The sequence below is a fragment of the Micropterus dolomieu genome, linkage group LG18 (genome assembly GCF_021292245.1).
Source record: "Micropterus dolomieu isolate WLL.071019.BEF.003 ecotype Adirondacks linkage group LG18, ASM2129224v1, whole genome shotgun sequence".
Lineage (NCBI taxonomy): Eukaryota > Metazoa > Chordata > Actinopteri > Centrarchiformes > Centrarchidae > Micropterus > Micropterus dolomieu.
The window spans coordinates 8,216,394-8,238,095 of record NC_060167.1 but is presented as its reverse complement, the minus strand read 5'-3'; the positions used below and the strand labels follow the sequence as shown (position 1 = coordinate 8,238,095).

The following is a 21,702-nucleotide window of genomic DNA, read 5'->3' as shown; positions in this document are numbered from 1 at the left end:
CAGACTGTAAACCAACTTTGATGTAAACAGAGAAGGGTGAAACAGAGGGCAGAGTTCCTCTTCATTGCTCCGACACTCTCAGATCACACACTGGAACAACATCCTCTACCGTTTAGTGTGACTGACTCTTCAGCTGACAGCACTGTCAGGAGCCAGGCAGGAGAGACGCTCCTCAGGGGACTTATAGGTGAGGTGTATTGAAGGAAAAATATCAGTATTATATTTGAATATTATTATTAAACTAATAAAGTGTCTATAAGCACCTGACAGTAAGTTGAAAAGAAGAGTTGACTCTTCTGATTCAGGTACAGCCCTAGTGCCATTCGTGCTTGACACACAGTGCACTTCCATTACAGGAAGTTAACAACCACACTGACCTGAGACTTTCCATTTCCTTTTAAGAAGTGAACCTGAAAGTATCTGGCACTTTGATTTAGTATCAGTCTCTGAGATGATTAGTTGATAACTTGATTGAACAATTGGAAATTAATGTACTGTAATTTTGATTGTAAATACTGTATATAAGTCAGGTGAGTTTTTAAACAAAAAAGCCAAACATTCTGTGGATCCGTTTTCTCAAATGTGAATATTTGCTGGTTTTATGACAGTAAACTGAATATCTCAGGGACCGTTTGTGGGACAAAACAAACAACTTAAATATGGCTGGGGCTCTTCTGATGGGCTTTTTGTCACTATCTTCTGAAATTTTTAAGACCAACCAATTAATTAATTAAGTTAAAAAATAATCAGCAGATGAATTGATACTGAAAATTATCATTATTTGCAACCCAAAAATTTTGCTCTTGGAACAAAAAGCAGAACTCACAACAAAATGTTATATTAGGTTTTGCTAAGCCTGATAATCAGACCGAGTTGCCGTTTAATTGTACGTTTTGCATATGCAGAGACAGAAGCTGTGCTTACAGGTTGTTGGGAGCAGTTACATTATGTCAACTGAAAAAATATGTTGATTTAAGAGATGTTTTTTTTAGTTTTTTTGTATTTTTGGGCTTCTTTACTCGTTATTGGATAGAGTAAGAGTGAAGATGTTTATGAAAGGTGTGAGAGAGAGTGACATGCGACCACGGGCTGTGACTTTGCGTTATACGGCATGCCCTGTAAACATCTGGCTACTGGCCAGAAGAGAAATAAGAAGAGTTACAGCCGTCAACACCTCATCCATGCTTGTTTTGTGGCCATTTTTCTGGCTTTGGCACAGCAAGATGATGAGGACAAAAGATGAAGGAGTGTGATGTACTTGTAAAGCAAAAAAGTCCGCAGAGCGAGGTCGGGGTGGTTGGATATTGTCAACAAAACGTCAGACTTTAAGATGGCAGACAGCTATTTGTTTCCTGTTTCCTACCAACACTCAACTTGTGTTTTTCAATCATAACGAAGTGTTTAATATTTTAACTTTTATGTTGAAAATACTGCTTGTAAAAAGCACCTTATTTGTTTAAAGTGTTTGCAAACCACATGTTATTGCACGTTTGTGTACATTTAAATTTAAAGTGCGCAATACACTACTTTAGAATTCAATATTAAATTTTGTGCATAACTATGCAATTAATTGTAATTGTTCGCAAGAAAATCATGCAAATAATCACAATTAAAAAATGTAATCGTTGCCCAGCACTAATGTGAATTTGAAAATATGTCGTTCTGAAGGGGATGGACCAATTACATTTTTTATTTTTGTTTGATTTGAATGACTTGTTGGTCAATGAACACAACAGGCTGCGTCCAAAAGAGGCATTAGAGGCAACACCTAATAAAGGAAGAGCAGTGTTTACAGAGCTGAGAGGACAGCTGAAGCCTGAGAACAAACATGGAGTATAAAGCCTGACACTTTGGCTTTTTCAAGTGAAGAAAACAATCCCTTGGGGACAAAAAGTGTTGAGTGTCACTAGGCAGCCCAGGCTGTTTTGAGGCCCTGAGCAGAATCTGTTTTTCCAATGACCTTAGTCACAGAACAGTCAAGTGACCTTCTGTATGAAAGAAAAATAAAGAGACATCTATGAAAGAACTCACTTAAAGTTAAAATCAATACAGATGAACAAACAAACTTACATACACATAATACATTCTTCCAGAAGAAATTATTTCTACTGTGTCTGTTTTCCTTTTAAAGGTGTAATGTTTCAAAGCTTTAACCACCACAAACTAAATTCTCTTCACTTTCACTTCTAACATCTCAGCTAATAAATATGTTATAAATAAATCAATCGTCTGAGGTCATAGGATTCTCATGGTACTGTAGACGGAACAAGCTGCCAACAATAAATACAGAAATTATTCAGCACAAAATACTATCTTCCATCAAAGTGAAACAAGCAAATAATTTAAACTCTTAGAGCACAAAATTCTAAAATAACATTATGGAAGTTTTAAAATAAATACTAACCGCTGAATAGCACAAACGCTTTACAAAACACTACAGGAACATGACTACTGAGTTGTTCTCAAAATGTTTTATAATCAAAACAGAAATTATAAGAAACTATAGTCATGTTTTCAAAGTTTAAAGCATATACCATGCAGCAGGCAAGACTAGATTAGATAAAATCTAATCTAGATTATATTACATTTGATCAGATTACATCAAATACAATCAGATTAGATTAGAATACATCAAATAAAATTAATTTACATTAAAATCTGATAAGATTAGATCAAATCAGATTGGGCAGATTAAATCATATTAGACTAGATCAGATTAGATCAAATTTGATTAGATAAAATCTGATTAGATTAACTCGGATTAGTTTAGATACAATTTGACAAGACTGGAATAATTACTAATAAACTAATTACTAATACAATTATATAATAGTAAAACGACAATAGATTAAATCAGTTTACATTAGATTAGGTTACATTATACCAAATCAGATTAGATCACATTATATTAATTTACATTAAATTAGATTCAATCAGATTATGTTAAATTACATTTCACAACATCGAGGTGCTGAAGGGCGTGAAGTCACACCGAATACAAATAAATTTAGCATGGACTCACTGTGTGAAATGTATATCAGTGTAACCTAGATCCTACTAAAATACACTTAAGACTGCAGTGATTAAAAATATTAAATGCATAAAACTATTATAATTGGATAATAAATAAACAGAATACTAATTTCCATAGAAGATCCTACCTCCACCTGCTTCCCCATGTTGTTGTGTTTCCCTTTGCTGAACTTGACAGAGCATCCAGACTTGAAACGGGGTACCAGCAGGCAGAAGGGGCACAGCCCCACCACCATACTGCTCACCACAAAGCCCAGTACCAAGAGAGCCTGTGCAGGAATAATTCGCTGCTGGTATAGTATCCTGGTGTGAATGTTCCAGCAGAGCGTCCAGAAAGTGCGATACTGACAAAAAGTCCACTAAGTCTTCTCTATTTTTAGTACCCAAAAAGTGCCTGATACCGGTGATAATTAGTACCAATAGAGATTCTAGCTAAAATCTGGTTCTGGAAGAGCGTTTAAAAAGCGTCTGGTACCAGAAGAGTTTCCTAACAACCCGGCTTTGGTAGTGTCCTGAAAACGCCTGGATATTAGCAGATCTTTCAGACCAGACACACAGGTCTGTTGGAGCTGTAGGTCCAGTGAAGGTTTGATCCCAACAGGGCTCAAGTTTGGACCATCTGCAGCTTTGGATCTCTTATTTCAGGTTTCTGGCTGACGTCTTTATTAAATAGCTGTTAAAGCTTTCTCCCTCTCTGATTCTGACTCTGTTTGAAAACTCCCAGCTTGCTAACTCTCTCTCTCTCTGACTCACTTTCCTTCCTTCCTTCCTTCCTTTCTCCCTTTTCCCGTAGCATCTACTTTTTTCAATTTAAATTCTGAGACTTTACTTAGAAACGATAAAAATAAAGATAAGACATTTTGATCCTACTAACAAGTATTGTCTGTGTCCTCTTCCTCTGTGCAATAGAGCGCCCTTGTTGTCCAAAAAACGAGTGGAAACAGATCAATGAGCCAAACTGTTACACTGGCTGACATGTTCCTCCATAACCAGGAACACATACGCGCTTGTAGTTTGTTTAGACTCAATCCGACATACACATGCTGCCCCAAATACTCACTGGAGCAGCAATTGTGTATTAATCCGCCGCTGAAAATAGTCCCCTACAAATGTACTATTTCCTCCTGTTTGAGTAACATTGGCAAAAAACTACAGTGACCAGCTAATTTAGGAGATTACTTAGCATTTTTATTAGAAATAAAACAAATCAGACTTTTTAAGGACCACCTCACCTTCTGAAAAGAAACAATTGATCACCTGAAGAATAGTTCTTTTTCTCACAATAAGTGGCGTGCAATAACCTTGTATGAATAAATCAGAAAAGGGGCGGTACCACATGGTCCATGTATACTTAAGCCACCTGCTTTTGATAAGGAAAATCCAGCCTTTATTACTGCATGGAATAGTGTTCTTAACAAGTGCACCTTTGCATTGATGGCTATCACATCACACAACACCTTATTGAGAATGAAAAAGAACTAAAGAATGAGCAGCACCTTGAAAAAACAAGGCTGTGCTCAGACAGATGGAGGACAAGGACATGAAACGCTGGATATGACAATTAAATCAAAAGATCTCAAGAAAAATAAATTCCTAAGAGATGGGAGGGACTAGAAGGGACATCTCATACGTACTCATTTGTCACAGCATTTTCATCCAGCTGCTGTTCAAAATAAGTACTTTTAGGCATGTTTGATAGTTGAATCTACAGCATTGCATCATATTTAAATCTCATCATATAATTTACAAGCAAAATTGATTTTGCAAAAAGCTTCACAGTCATTTGGTGCATCTTGTGAAGAAAAGTATTTCCCTGTAAAATGTAGTAAAGTAGATGTGAACACAGTACCTCAGCATTTAACTTTACTCACCAGTTTATCATTATCATAATGCTGTACTGGTGGTGCTGGGTCAATGTTAATCTGGACTGTAATTACTAAAGAGAGAAAGCAGCCTGCAGGCCAACGCTCTGCCCTGATTCTCCAGTACCATTTAAGTCAATTCCTGTGTGTGTGTTTCTGTGCATACTTGTAGTACTCATGTGGCGATGTGGTATACATCTGTTGACAGAGCCACACATGTGGGGACAAAAACATTACATTTTAGAAGACTTGGTTGTAGGTTCAGGTTGCAATTATTTGGGTTATGTAGTGGTTATAGAGCTGACAAGATTAGTTGATTGCCAGAAAATTAATCTGCAAATATTTTGATTAGCAATTATCTATTTCTTTAAATTTTAAAGCAAATGGACCTTTTGTGTTTTGAAAGGTATATATGAAGAAGGCACTCTTATAATACGCATTTTCACTATTTTGTGACATTTTAAGGACAAAACATTTAAATAAAATTGGCTGATTAATCGCTAAAGAAAATAATCATTATTAAGGTTAGAGTAGGTTGATGTATAATGGGTATCAGAGCATCATTGCTGACCTCTGACATGACATGAAACACACCTCATGTTCAGCTAACAAAAGCTTCCCTTCTGACTCAGCTCCATTGTCCTTAAACAATTGGGGCCGTTGGGTTGTGGACGCCCAGAGAGGAACAAGAGTCACCTACTGATCCAAGAACAGATTCAGTGACTGAGTCAAACAAACCCGCCTCATTACATCTGTACTGTGACACATCTGCTGCATGTCTACACATAAAGAAAGATGTCTTTAACAGAGGTGTGGTAAAATACAGTATGAAGGGTTTCTCCTCTATAACATCACTTACGGGTAATAAGCCACTCATATGAACTTTGCTTTAGATAGCTTTTTAATGCATATAATATTATAATAAAATAAGCATATATAATATTAAACAATAAGCAATAAATCTTTGTTATTACTGCTGATGAACTAGCAGCTTGTTTTGTTAGCCGGCTGGAAGTAGATCTCTCTGAGTTAGCTGCAACAACCAAACCCGACTATTTGGACTCCTTGAAGCTACTTGGAAATATTTGAAGCTTGTGCTGCTTAACCCGATAAACATTATGTTGTTTTCCACAGAGTTGGAGAAAGTTTCCTTTACTTAATTAAAAGTACTAATTCCACAGTGTAAAAAAAGACCCCGTTGTAAGTAAACATCCTTTATTGAAACATTATTAAAAATAAATTTGAATTATTGAAAAAGTGAAAAGGAACAGAAGCAAATCTTCGCATTAGAGAAACTGAAATGTTTTATGCTTTAAATGTTTTTACATGACTCGATTATGAAAATAGCTGCCAATTTAACTGATCAATCGACTAATTGTTTCCACTGTACAACACTGTAAAGTGTTGGGTAGTTTGAATTATAACAAAACGTCATATATTATAGGTTCTTCATAAGTTTTAAAATAAATAAATAATGTATATAAAGATATATATACACGACATATCCCTCTAAATTGTTGTATAGTAGAAGAATAATGCGGAATAAAAACAAAATACTCAAGTTAAGTACTATACTCCCAAATCTCTGTAATGTATCTCTATAATCTATTTTTAATTTTAAACTGCAAAAACTGGTAACACGTCTTATTGAAATCTACAAAGACAGAGACACGCTACATGTTTCTGCACTAAAACAGAAACTGACACTGATCAGGAGCACTGTTTCTAGTTTATTCTGCCGAAAAAGGACAAAAGCAGAAAAAACGCGAAACCTGGACGAAGAAAGGAGGACAACAGGGACCCTAAACTGCACAGAGATATGGAGGTTATCAAATACTTCTGTACTGTAATGTGTTAAATACTGCATAATATATTATTATAGTGTACTCACGATGCACAACTTTCTGGGATTGTAAACTGCAGCTTATAGAAAGTTCTTTGTTATTTTACTTATCTCATAATTATGAATATCTTGTAATTATGAGATAATAAATCATTTTTTTGATTTAGAATAAACACATTAAAGTACCTTATAGAGAATTATGAGCACAAAACCCCTTTGAAAAAAAAACATCTTGTGGTGGATTACTTTTCTGAAGTAGTGAAAATGAGCTTCCTTAAAATACCAAATCACATTACTTTAAAAATTATCTAAGATAATTAAATAGCCTGCTTTCATTAAAAGATGCCATATGAAAACACATCTTCCCTCACAGTTTACTAATGCCTGCCCTCGGTTTACTCAACTACATCAATAACTGTTAATCTACCATGTGATCCTAAAGGGCTCAGTAGATATTAATTAACCAGTGAAAACATCTATAACCACTCTGCTGCCAAATACAAATCTCCACAGTAGAAGAAGTGCAGCTCTACATAAAAGCAGGACTCATTTTACCATTTTATTTATATCTTTTAGATTTGTTAGTCCCTTTATAAAGGTTTAATGATTTCTCTTAATTACATAGTTTATTGTTCATGATAATAACATTTTTTTTAGTAAGTTAAACTCATGTGAAAAGGTTGACTTGGTACCGGTTTCTTTTACAGGTCCTTTAGTTTCCTATAATTTTCCACAATACGTCTGACATCCTGTCCAGGGAGTACCCTGCCTCTCGCCCGCCACCCTGCACGGATCAGCAGGCATAGATGAAACTGACTGATGACTGACAACATCTGATATGTACAATCACTGTAAATGTATTTGAAGTTTATAAAAAGGTCTCCAATTAACTAATTTCTGCCGCAACATACAGTAGAGAGTTTTTTAGTCAGTACACAGCGGTTCAGCTGAACACAATTTTTTTTTTTTATTTCTCTACGGACGAGCAACATGTAACAAGCAACATGTAACATGGTCTAAATGGCCACTTTATTAGGTACAGCTTCACAATCTCTTTCAATTCAGCACAACTGCTCTGCCATAAATTCTACCTTTACAAAGTTTATAACGTTCAGTTGTTGTTGACATTGTTGCTAATGTGTAAACTCTATTTTATGCTTATAATTGAGGTCTTGGCAAAAGATGGTGTTGTACTGTAAGTTATTATTTTGAGAGATGTTTTACCTTTTTTTACATACACGAAGAAGGCAGAATATTAGAAACACCTCAGTTTAGTATAGTCCAGTACAACATCCACGCTAACATATGATCGCAATAATAAACATATAATTGAATTAACACCTCTATGTCAGTGTCAAAAGAACTGAACATTATATGCATCATAAAAGTAGACTTTATGGCAAAGTTGTATTGGAATGAATTAGATTGTACAGGTGTACCTTAAAAAGTGGCCACATACATGAATAATGAGGCTTTCAATTATAAATTGAAAATGACTTCATATTTATTTTAAATAGAGCAGTTCTTCTCAACTAAGGTAACTAAAATAGCTGTTTCCCCTGAAATTATAACTAAATTACATAGATCTTTCCAGAAAACATATGACTTATGACTTTAAAGGAAGTTATGGGTCCACAACCTCTGATTTGATTCCAAGTCCAGACAAAGACAGAGCTGCCCAATAGGGGAAAATGTTGATATAAAATCTAAATCCCTGTCATGACTTTTGACCTTTAAATTAGTTACAATAGTCTCCAGGTCCTGAAGTTTCAGTAAGAGCCCAACATGACTAACTGAGCTACAGGGAATGACAGTAGAGAAACAATAGAGTCATTTATCCTAGGTTCATTATCTGCCGGCGCTGGTTTGTAACTAAAAAGAATGATGGTGTGTTTGTGTCACAAACACTGGGGTGTATTGAAGAGGGTGGACATCCTGTGTTAGACTGAGCAGGGAGGGAGACGCCTGGGAAGGAACGGGCTCCTGTCAGAAGGATAAAAATACTAGGACATGTACAGTACATGAGGAGGGGCCCAACACGAGGGCTGAGGGCCCCAGAGGGTCCAAACACACAATAACCCACAGTCAGTGCTAGAGATAACAAAGTACTTACCTCCTCGTCTACAAATATTTACAATGCTGTTGCACTTAGCTGCCGGCTAGCATGATGTTTTGTCCTATTTTATTGAAAGAATCCAAAACAGAACAACGCAAACACACGACAAGGACGATGACGTATTATAAATAGCCAGAAAGTGGAGATTTGGTGGTTGTGGGTTGGGTGGAAGGATAATAAGATGGCCGCCATTCACCCAGGAGACCGGCGTTCAATTCCCATGAGCAATCATATTTAGTTTAATGAAGTTACGTAGTAGCATTAGCTACGTTAGCATTAGCATGAGCTACGTTGGGTTCGTAGCATTAGCTAGCTGGCTGACAGCCCCCTTTGAAGCACCTTATCCTCACCCTAACCTTCACAGGGGTGTGTGTCTAAACCAAACTAAAGTCAGTGTTTTATGCATGTCGACCGTTGAACCCCTCCCTTGTGTCGCTGCGGTTTTCCTGTGTTGACGTCATGTGATGTAGGTCACATGATTTTCAAAACGAAGGTCTGGTCGGCCGCTGTTGTAGGATACGCTCATTTGAGTCGTATTTGGAACAGCAACGGTAGAGGCGCTATTTTAGGATACGCTCATATGAGTCGTTTTTAGAGGTTGGTTAATACGAACTGTGTTGTCGTTTAAGTTGGAGGACTTGTTGGAGGAAGGTTATGCATTTAACACATGGTGAGTAACGTCAAATGTAAACACAACTTTTGTTTGTTTACAAGAAAACACACAGCACCTTTAAGTTATGATCAAACACAACATACAGGAGAAAAGAACTGCTGTTAAAGTTCTTTGCTCACCTATTATGACTAAATAGTCCCATGCAGATTTACGTTAGATGACAACACAGAGAAATGCTTCCTGAGTGGCACTACACCATATATCAGAACAGACAGATAATACACAAAAACAGCAGGGAAGTTACACTTGTTTTCCATTTTAAGGTGATATTTCTAAGGCGTGAACATCCTGCCACCACAGAATCAGGAAGTATTTAGGCTTTTTTCAAAGTAAAAGTCAGCAGCACTTAAGGGCATTAAAGATTTTCTGACATATTTCACCGCTTTTTTGAGACAATAGCCTATAATAGAGTCTATAATATTTAAGACCAAAGCTGGCAGCACACACTGAGCCATAACTGAGAAGTTAGTTTAGAGGAGCTGAACTTACATTGATGGCCAGACTGCAGAGACTGAGGGAGTCTGCATCTCTGCTTGCCTGCTTCCTCTTCTTCTGCAACACAAAAAACACAGCAACTTTGTGTTAGAAAGCAGAATCAATAGAAACATGATTCATTTGGTCCACTTACTGTCTTTTACAGTTCCATTAAATTATGTTTTAATTTCACACTAAATCAAATGACTCAAAGATAATGTGAAGTAAAGTTTGGTTTGTGACAAAGTCACAGACAAACTGCAGCCCTTCGCTAATTGCTTTGGTTACAGATAGGTCATTTTACAGAGCTATTTAGCAGTAAAACATACTCAGTGTCCAAAAAGGATAAAAAAAATCATATCTATTCTATCATATCTATCTATATATTTGGAGAGTTTCACACTTCCAAGATTAAATGAAAAAGGAAAAGACGGGAAAGTACGAGGGACAAGAGGTAAAAACAAAATACAGAACAAAATATTGTCCAGATTGAGAAAATTCTCCCTTTCGATAAATCATCATCACACTAAAGCAAGGCTGCTTTGAAAAGTAGACATCTTAGAGATGGAAGACTTTTGCCCAACAAGAACGTTTTATGATCTTATCTTGCGTACAAGATCTTGCCAACAGATAAATGTAGTGGAGTAAAAGAAGTAACAGACAAAATAGAAATAGGCTATTAACTTCATGACAGTGGTTATCAACATGAGGGTCGGGACCTGCAAAAAGGAAGGATTAAGAGATGATAACCACGAAGTGGAAAAAAACACATTTCTGCTATGCAAAATTATGTTTATTTTTTCAGACTTTACAGACTTTAATTTCTTGTTTTTTCATGCGAGTTCCTGGATAACTTTTTATTATAAAAGGATTAAAAAAGGACAAAAATATCTCTTTGGTTAAACTAGTCACAAGTGATGATAAGTGATAATAGTGAAAATAGCGACAACAGGTCACCTTGCTTCGTTTTAAGGAGTCACGAGAGGTTGGGAACTACTGGTCTTGGAGTTGCTTGGACACAAGGTCAGGGCTCAAGGATTTTAGCTAATGTAAAAGGACCTCATGCAAGAACATTTTCATATTCCTATCCTAAACCTTTCTTAGTTCTACTGTGAGATTTTTACTGCTTGTACAAGTGTTCCAAGTCAGATTAACCAAACTCTCCTTACTGGACAAGCTTATTGTGCATCACTCGTTTCAGCCTGATAAACACCCCCTGCTCATGAGGAGGTGCAGGTTTGTTAGGTCTGATTATTAGCACCCACAAATTGCCGTATAAAGCTACCTGCTCTGCTCCGTTCGCTGGCAAATTTAATTTACAAAAATATTACCTCTGAGTGTAAAAACAACAAGAATTTCCTTCTGTCAGGCGAACAGCAGTGTCGATGGTCATTTTAGGGGATAAATAACTAGAAAATATTATTAGTTCATGTGAAACGACGTGTCCAGGGGAGAACCAGACTGTGACAAACAGAGAAAATCTTCACAGTGATTATGTCCGCTGATCAGGCCAGGTAACCTCTGTTGTGACTATTCATCTGGTGGGAAGCTGCAGAGGAGCAGGCACACTTGAGCCAAAGCACTTCCTGTGTACTGCCATGACAACACAAACAGGAAGAAATCACACAAACAGCCGGCCAGGTGGGTCACTGAGGGCAAACAGCTGTATGTGTGAGAGAAGAGGAGATTAAAAGACGAGAGGAAGGAGCATGAGAGGAGAGAAAATAGGAAAGGAGAGGTTCAGAGAGATTAGGGGAGGACAAGAGAGGAGAGACAGAAAAGAGAAAGGAGCATGGAGTAAAGGAGAGGAGGAGAGGGAGAAAAGAGAAAGGAGCATGAAGGAGAGGAGAGGAGGAAAAGGAAGAGGAGATGAAAAGATGAGAGGAGGGAACATGAGAGGAGAGGTGATGAAAGAAGGTGGGAGGAGACAAAATGAGAAAGGAGAGGTTCAGAGGGACTAGCGGAGGACAGGAGAGGAGAGGGAGAAAAGAGAAAGGTAAATGGAGGAGAGGAGAGGAGAGGAAGGAGCATGGAGGAAAGGAGAGGAGTGGAGGAGGAGAGGGAGAAAAGGTAAAGGAGCATGGAGGAGAAGAGAAGAGAGGAGAGGAGAGGAGGAGGATGTTGGGAATTGGGAGTGCAACAAAAGCAGGAAGTCTGCTGTTTGTTCAGTATTATGCTGGAACTTTGTTGTTGTTGGCCGTACATTATATAACCTGGAAGACTTTACCTTTAACTCACTGCTGCTAAAGAAACCAAAGAGGAGGAGGAATATGAGGCCTGTCCTCTGAACATCACAGCTACCCATTAACTGACTGAAACAAGTGGAATTTGAATATCACAGCGATTATCCTGGTAATGTTTGTGTTAATAGCCCCAAAGTAAATTATTTCTAAATGCTATGTACTGTGACTTTTAAGGAATAGTTTGTGGAAATACACTTGATGAGCTAGATGAGACGACTGACACCAATTTTAGGGATGTACGCTAAATATGACGCTACAGCCAATTATCTTAGCTTAGCATAAAGACTGGATCAGAGGGGAACAAACAAAATCCACCAACTAGCATCTATAAACTCTACTGATCCAAAGAGTTATATCTCGTTTATTTCATCTGTACCAAAACCTAGGTGTAAAAACAACAATTTAACAATATTTTTTATTCAATATCTCATTGAATAGTATTGAATAGTCCCATTTGCTCTTGTAGCTGTGCTAATGGACTTTATATTTACATTTCTGAGACTCTTACTGCAATTTGCACACTTGTATGCCCATACTTAAAAGGGCATACTTCTTTACTTTTGCGTCAGTACTTGCGTTTGACATTTGTTTTTGCACCATTCTTTGTATTGTGATAAATAAAGTATCTCTCTGGCTATCTATACTCTCTCAGTACCTCACTGCACAGATGAAATACAAATGGAGTATTAACATGTTCAGTGCTGATGAAGAGCATCCATGTGAATACATCAATGTACAGCAACAAACACACTGTACAACAACAAGACGATGGTTCTGCAGGGTTGTTCTGCATGTGATATAACCCATCAGAATCCTTTCTGGTTATCGGTAAAAGGCATTCTGGGATATGCTAGAAATCACTCACACTGACGGCAACAACTCACCCGATAGTAAACAAACAGACAGCAGCCCATCATCAAGATTAGATCTGCTCCTCAAACACAGTTCAAGTGTCAGTTAACTCTCTCTGCTGCTCCTCTTTTTCTTTTCCTCTTTGCCCAGGTCACTTTGTTTTTACCCCAAAGTCACATCACCTGTCCTTTCTTTTCTCCTCCTCACACGGCTTCTGTGATCACTCCTCCTTTCTGTTCTCTTCCTTCTGTTGTCTGATTCCTCTCTCCTCCTTTGAATCACCTCCTTCACAGTCACATTGCTATTCTCTTCTTACTCCTTTCTTCTTCTTTCTTTTTCTGAACTTCACGCTCTCTTTGTCTTCTTCTCTTCCGCCTCCAGTTTGTCTCTCAAAGAGCCACTACTCCTCCATCTCTCTTTTTTCCTTCTCAGTCAAACTTTTAAAAGCTCTTTGTCTCACTCCTTCTCTCACCTCCTGTTTTCTACCGTCTTCTGTCCGTCACCTTCCTCTCTTCTCCTCCTCCACCTCCTCAGTCACAATCTAAATCTCCTCGGCAGCTCCTCTCTCCTCCTCAGCCTCACCACCTCTCTGAGTGGATGTACAGACCCTCAGGAACAGGAACCTCTCACAATGTGCGTGTGTGTGTGCGCGCGCGCGTGTCCACTCAGTTCCCATTGGACAAACAGGAAGTGACGGCTGTCGGGGGAAACAAGCCATCTATAATTAGGAGCTACAGGAGACACGGAGACACCAGCAGTAGAGACATTAACTCTGGTTTATAAAAATCATGAAAAGAAAAACAAAATCAAAAACATTCTATGAAAAATTTGTTTATGCTCTTTATGTCAGTTAACAATTAAATTGCCATAACACCCACTTACTTAAATTTTATTTTACAACCTGTGTCTTATTTAACAATTTTGACTATTATTCTTAGTTTGTTAATAGTTTCAGCTTCTCTTTCAGCTCTAGGGATTTTGGTCAGTCAGTCCACCACTTTGGTCTGTGTGTGTGTGTGTATGTATATATACACACACACACACACACACACACACACACACACACATATATACATACATAGTGGGGAGAACAGGTATTTGATACACTGCTGTATTTTGCAGGTTTTCCTACTTACAAAGCATGTAGAGGTCTGTAATTTTTTATCAAATTAGATATTAAATATTTATAAATATTTGATCACCTACCTACCAGTAAGAATTCCGTCTCTCACAGACCTGTTAGTTTTTTAAAAAGCCCTCCTGTTCTCCACTCATTACCTGTATTAACTGCACCTGTTTGAACTCGTTACCTGTATAAAAGACACCTGTCCACACACTCAATCAAACAGACTCCAACCTCTCCACAATGGCCAAGACCAGAGAGCTGTGTAAGGACATCAGGGATAAAATTGTAGACCTGCACAAGCCTGGGATGGGCTACAGGACAATAGGCAAGCAGCTTGGTGAGAAGGCAACAATTGTTGGCGCAATTATTAGAAAATGGAAGAAGTTCAAGATGACGGTCAATCTCCCTCGAGTCTGGGGGTCTATGCAAGATCTCACCTCGTGGGGCATTAATGATCATGAGGAAGGTGAGGGATCAGCCCAGAACTACACAGCAGGACCTGGTCAATGACCTGAAGAGAGCTGGGATCACAGTCTCAAAGAAAACAATTAGTAACACACTACGCTGTAATGGATAAAAATCCTGCAATGCACGCAACGTCCCCCTGCTCAAGCCAGCGCATGTCCAGGCCCGTCTGAAGTTTTCCAATGACCATCTGGATGATCCAGAGGAGGAATGGGAGAAGGTCATGTGGTCTGATGAGATAAAAATAGAGATTTATGGTCTAAACTCCACTCGCCATGTTTGGAGGAAGAAGAAGGATGAGTATAACTCCAAAAACACCATCCCAACTGTGAAGCATGGAGGTGGAAACATCATTCTTTGGGGATGCTTTTCTGCAAAGGGGACAGGACGACTGCACCGTATTGAGGGAGGATGGATGGGGCCATGTATCGTGAGATCTTGGCCAACAACCTCCTTCCCTCAGTAAGAGCATTGAAGATTCGTCGTGGCTGGGTCTTCCAGCGTGACAACGACCCGAAACACACAGCCAGGGCAACTAAAGAGTGGCTCCGTAAGAAGCATCTCAAGGTCCTGGAGGAGCCTAGCCAGTCTCCAGACCTGAACCCAATAGAAAATCTTTGGAGGGAGCTGAAAGTCCTTATTGCCCAGCGACAGCCCCGAAACCTGAAGGATCTGGAGAAGGTCTGTATGGAGGAGTGGGCCAAAATCCCTGCTGCAGTGTGTGCAAACCTGGTCAAGAACTACAGAAAACTTATGATCTGTTATTGCAAACAAAGGTTTCTGTACCAAATATTAAGTTCTGCTTTTCTGATGTATCAAATTCTTATGTCATGCAATAAAATGCAAATTAATTATTTAAAAATCATACAATGTGATTTTCTGGATTTTTGTTTTAGATTCCGTCTCTCACAGTTGAAGTGTACACACACCATAATTATTGGATGAATTGCCAACAGATATCCATGGATAAATGGTAATAAATCTGGTGATCTACTGAGTTTTCATAGTGCCATCAGGTCATAATTTTAATGCGTCTAGTACTTTATGACCAAATACCTGCAAAACTAATAACATTTCCATCAGCCTCAGCTGTACTTTGTGTATTGTGCTAATTAGCAAATGGTAGCATGCTAACATGTTAAAATTGTCACCATTTCCTTCTACATTACACTTACTCATTTAGCTGACACTTTTATCCAAAGAGACTTACAATTGCTATATATGTCAGAGGTTGCACGCCTCTGGAGCAAGTAGGGGTTAAGTGTCTTGCTCAGGGACACAATGGTGGATAGGTCACAGTAGGGGACTGAACCAGGGTCTCTCACACCAAAGGCATGTGTCTTATCCATTTCCCCATCACCACCCCCTTCTAAGCATCAGCATGTTACACTTTCATTGTGAGCTTGTTAGCATGCTGATGTTAGTGGTAAAGTGCAGCCTCACAGAGCTCTGACTCTTCAGGACAACAGCAGGTTGTGCTTTATGTCTTAATAACGTGTACATTTGTCATAATGCAGTGAATAAATCAGATTGAATCACATTCGTTCTTACCCCTCTGAGGGACCAGCCGTCAGGAGAGAGAAGAGAGAAGGAGGAAGTTTTCTTCTGCAGCTTTGACCTGAAGGAGATGAGAGAAGGGTGTGAAAGAATAAAAGACGGAAGGCAGGAAAAAGAGTCAGATGAAGGAAGAAGGAAGGTAGGACAAAAGAGAAGGAAAGATTAATTCATCAGCATTAACTCTACAGAGCAACTGAGATGTGCAACAACCGCTATGTACACTTCATAAACAAACATTACATTTTGTTTGACTAATTGAAGTGCTAAAGTGTTAAATCAGATGACTGAAGCCTTAGATTCGCTTCAACTGAAGTAGAAAAAGTAATTTCTACTCAGAAGGAGGACTTTAAATCCATCTTGAAGAGAATTCCTTCACAGCCAGTGAGAACAGCAGAAAATATTTCAGCAACCAATAATTCCTTCATTATACATCTGGGCATGTGAGTATTCTGTTGAAAAGGTCCTTTAAGGTGTATAAATGCTACAGAAAAGACTCTTCTGTTTCTCTGCGGTGAAAAAACAAGCCAGTGTTTTACTTGTATATTGAGGGCAATGTAGTTTGAGTTTGATGAGAGCTTCCCCTGGTGGTATCTATTGGTCAATACAGGTAAACCATAAACAAACTAAAAAGTCTAAAGACTCGTAAATAGTTTGCCTGAAAGTTTATTTAAAGTAAAAGAGCAGTGATGGAAAGGACAGCTTTGTGGTACTTGTACTTGTATTGCCATGTTATACTACTTTATACTTCTACTTTACTATATATCTGCAAGAAATATTGTCCGTTTGACTCAATTACGTTTATGTGACATCTGTAGTTACTTTGCAAATTAAAGCTTAGATGTACGTTTGAATTGAGCTTTGCCGTGAGTTACATATCACAAAATACAATTTATGCTACTAATAAGAATGATAACAAGTTCAACAAATTCACTGATTCCAGCTTCTTAAATGTGAATATTTTCTGGTTTCTTTACTTCTCGCTGACAGTAAACTGAATATATTTGGGTTGTGAACAAAACAAGAAATATGAGGATGTCACCTTGGGCTTTGGAAAAAACTGATGGACATTTTTTCACCATTTCCTTACATGACAACCAGTCAACTAATCAATTACTATAAATAATAGACAAATTAATTGACAATGAAAATAATCGTTAGCCTTACATTAAATTACATTAACATTAAAATGCTGCTCATACGTAAATCTAGGGCTGAAATGATTCTTCGATTAAATCGATAAAATCGATTAATAAAATGCATCGACGCAAAGAATTTGCGATGCTTCATTTAATCCAGCTAGTACTAGTAACTATAGTACAGCACACTGTTTCACACGGACATTTATTACTGTTGCACATTGCGCTTACGCTGTGAACGCGACGTGATTATGATGGAGCTGTTTGCAAAGTAGAGGAAGAGAGAGAAAATAGCGAGGGACAAAGAAGAAAGTGTCCAAAGTATGGGATTATTTCAACAACTCTGCAATGTTACAGTCTGTCCACTGTGGCACTTGATCAGAAAGCAGCCGGTGTTCTGCCAGTGGAACACAGACAAGGTAACAGCAACTTTAGCATTTAACGGCCGCCGCCGCCAAGCAAAAGTACTTCTTAAACGATGCATCAATGAATCGTTGAAATAATCTATAGAAGGTTCGAATACTAAAATCATCGTTAGCTGCAGCCCGACTTAAATCATGCATCAGAAATAACAAATAATATAGAGAAGAAAACACTGACAGGTCTCTGCAAAATAAGTATTTTTGACACTTTAAATAAATTTTTCTGATAATACTTACATACTTAAGTATTTTCAATGTAGGATATTATTATATATTAAGTATTTTTAGTGTGGTATTGCTATTGATAACACAATTACATAACACTTTAAAATGCTGTCTAATAATAATGTAAACTGACAACACTTTAAATTACACTTCACAAAAAACACTGTAGCTCAAATTACAAAACATTATTCCAAGTCAGTTGCGTTAACTTAACCGCATATTTCCAACTCAATCTTAACATATATTTCTAAATGAATGCATAAATAAAGCAAAGTGACACACACACAAACACACACACACACACACACACACAAGAATTAGTAGTTAAGTTTAATTTTTTTTTTTTTATATGGAGCTTTTTATATGGAGCTTATACAGAGCTTCTTATGCTACAAGTAACATGTAACTTCCTGTTTTACGTAGCTTTTGACTGGACAGTAGTAACTATATACATTGTTTGCTAGCACACACATGACTAAAGTTTTTACTATGCAGGACATTCATTAAGTTTTATGATAAGCTGGTGCAACCCAGTCCTGTTCTGTTTCCTGCCCTCGGTCAGCTTAACTACTAAAGGGAACACACACACACACACACACACACACACACACACACCTAACAACCTCTACAGAGTTCAATGTGCTGCAGCTTAGTTTGTCCCCCTATAGGGCATTACACAACCAACTGTTAAACACAATTTTCTTTTGTTTTCAGAATTTCTATCTGATCAAAGCTTGTGTAGTCTGTTCTCCCTGTGTGTGTGTGTGTGTGTGTGTGTGTGTGTGTGTGTGTGTGTGTGTGTGTGTGTGTGTGTGTGTGTGTGTGTGTGTGTGTGTGTGTGTGTACATTTCAAGTGCTTAAATATGTGTGTGTTTAAGTGCGTGACTCATTCATTCCTGGGAGTTGCAGTACTTTTTCCAATAGCACAAATCATCCCACCCTGGACACACACACACACACACACACACACACACACACACACTTTTAATCCAGATCAGAGGTGTGTTTGGCTACAGGTTCCTGCTTCTCTCTCTTTTCTCTTGTTGAATCTTTTAGCCCGATCTGTTTTGAATCTCTGTCTGTCCCTCAGTAAACGTTTTTCAGCCTCAAACTTGGTGTTTTGGTGTTAAGTTCTTGTGAAGAACCGAACTTTAGTAAAACTAAAACGACCACTTACAAGATTAGTTTTAAAGATAAGTCTTGTGTTATTCTGTATTTGTTGTCAACAAATCCCTTGAAAAAAAACCAAAAGCAACAATGAATTGATCAAGTATTGTCTGTGTATCCAAAGTCTGATATATCTTCTTCCTCTGTGCCATAGAGCTCCACTGTTGTCCAGAAATTATTAAAAACACATCAGTGTTGCACTGGGTGACATGTTCCTTCATTACCATGAACACACGCTGTGGTTTATTTTGAGTCAAACACACACACACACACACACACACACACACACACACACACATACCGTCCTGCTGCTGGAAACACTCACTAGGGCACCAAATGTGCATTAATCTGCTTCTGTAGAGAGTCGCCAACAAATCACTATTTGAGTACTGTTTTTTAAAAACTACAGTGTTCGGCTGTTAAAAACTGAAGCTATATATTTAGAACTGTTTACACAGATTTACGTCTTCAGTAGGAATCAATGGGCTTGGAGCTGAGAGCCAAAGACATGACAAAATGAAAAAGTTTTGACAGACGGATTAACCGGTTGTTGGTTTTAGTCTTTTCACGGGATTTATTGACAAAAAGAAAAATACAGAATGACACCAGCCTTATCATTAAAAGGATCATAAAGACTGAACATCTACAGTTCCATAATTAGTGAGCTAACTTTTATCTGCTGATGTGATCATCAGCTCCAGACCAAGAGTAGTAGTAGTAGTAAACAGTGGTAGTAGCAAAGTGGAATCAAAATGCGAAATGCTGGACTTAAAGCGAGCGACCTCGACTCGCCCAATCAGAAATGTTCAGCACTGCAAGCCCCACCCTACAAAGTTCCAGTACTTTAGGAAAGTACTACCCCCCAAGCAGAGACTTATTTGGGGGTAAAATATAAAGTCCCTGGCTCTTACTTTAGACCCTGGTCCCTGCACTGGAAACGCAGTGAGTTCTTCAAAAAGTTCCTAGTTCCTGGGTAAAGTTCTTGCGGTGGAAACACGGCTAAGTGGACTTTGGGTGGAGCATGTTTTGTGAACTGCTGTTTCCACAGAGTGATGTGTCAAGCTAAATTATTCTCTGGTTATGAGAGACAAAAGTTGATGTAAACAGATGTAAATAATGTGACTTTCACATGTTAGCAGAGTCTTATCTTCCAGGCAGGTGGGATGACGACATTTCCTGCTAAGGAACATGATGTGATGACATGGTTCAGGAAACAGCAGAGGAAACACTGCCCTCCTTTCACTCTTTCAGAGAGCAGCTGATCCCAGACCTGCAAACCTCAGCTCAGAGCTGAAGCTGCTACACCAAACCAAAAGATTTCTCTGAATCAGAAGATACACCGTCACGATTATATTTGAAATTGTCATTTCATTTTTCTAAATTTCACACAAACATCTAGTGCTGAAATTATTTGAGAGCTTGATTAATAGATTGACAGATTGAACTGATAAATCATTTAGTCATTCACTAAAGAAAACAACAAATAACCTCCTGTTTCAGCAAAAGTGACGATTTGCCGTTTTTTTCTGTTTAAATTTACTGTATTTGTGCTTTTGCAATACTAATATAGTTTTGTAACTCATACCAATACTTTTTTTTTTTACCAAACATTTTCTTTTCTTCTTTTTTTTTCTTCATTTAACAGAAAGTTCTCAAATGTTAAACATTGTTTTGTTTTACTGCAGCAGCACCTCACTTGTAAAGCACTGTATAACACTGGGAATAGGATTTCCGAGAGATCCTTTAGAACCTTTTACATGATGAAAATATAATCATCAAATGCCATTCAAATAAATAATAATTGGGGAAGAAAAAACTTTTTCCAGTTTTAACAGCTAGACTTGTTTTCTGGGCAGTAAAAGCTTCAAGCTGATCTGATGCATGACATCAATTTTACTTTTTTAAATCTACATAAAATCCTCCAATAAGGAACCACTGAAGAGCAAGCAATAGGCCTATCGTGAGCCACCGCCCTGCATATCTCTTGCTAGTCAGTTTCCTGGCTGAAATTCCACTTTTACATTATCATTATGTTTCCAATTTTTATTAAATGATGCATTTCTTCTGATTACAATGTCAGAAATTATGGAGTTTGTTGATTTATAATGATAAGCTACTATTCCTGCAGGTTTTAACTATTCCAGACACAACTTTCACATCCACCTGTGGGGGTCGGACAGAAAGTGTGATTTTTCTTCTAAAATCTATCATCATTCATTTTAGTTCTTTGAGACTGAATCACTTCTGTTGGACTGCCAACTGCGATTAACACAAAAATCTCTGCTTTCACTGTCATTGTGTTCAATTCATACATAAATCAGCAGTAAAAACAAAGCAAATAAAAATCACTTCTTATTTAAAGTACAGAAATCCATGGTTTTGTTTGTAGTTTCCGGTTCTTGTCTCTGGACTGCTGCAGACATTTGAACTGATCAAAACTGTTAATCACCACACACACACATGCCTCCAGGAACCAGCAGGGCAGCATACCGCAGGTAGAAACAAGAT

At 37.9% G+C, this 21,702-nt stretch overlaps 1 protein-coding gene across 1 annotated transcript in view; it reads right to left on the bottom strand.

Moving 5' to 3' along the window:
• Positions 1 to 21,702, bottom strand: part of LOC123986917 (rho guanine nucleotide exchange factor 3-like) — a 32,546-nt gene that overhangs the window by 8,019 nt on the left and 2,825 nt on the right. The window contains exons 2-3 of the mRNA XM_046075341.1: positions 16,239 to 16,305; positions 10,017 to 10,079 (exon numbers count right to left, since the gene is read on the bottom strand). Of these exons, the coding sequence (XP_045931297.1) occupies positions 10,017 to 10,079; positions 16,239 to 16,305 (130 nt within the window). The remainder of the gene's footprint in view (positions 1 to 10,016; positions 10,080 to 16,238; positions 16,306 to 21,702) is intronic.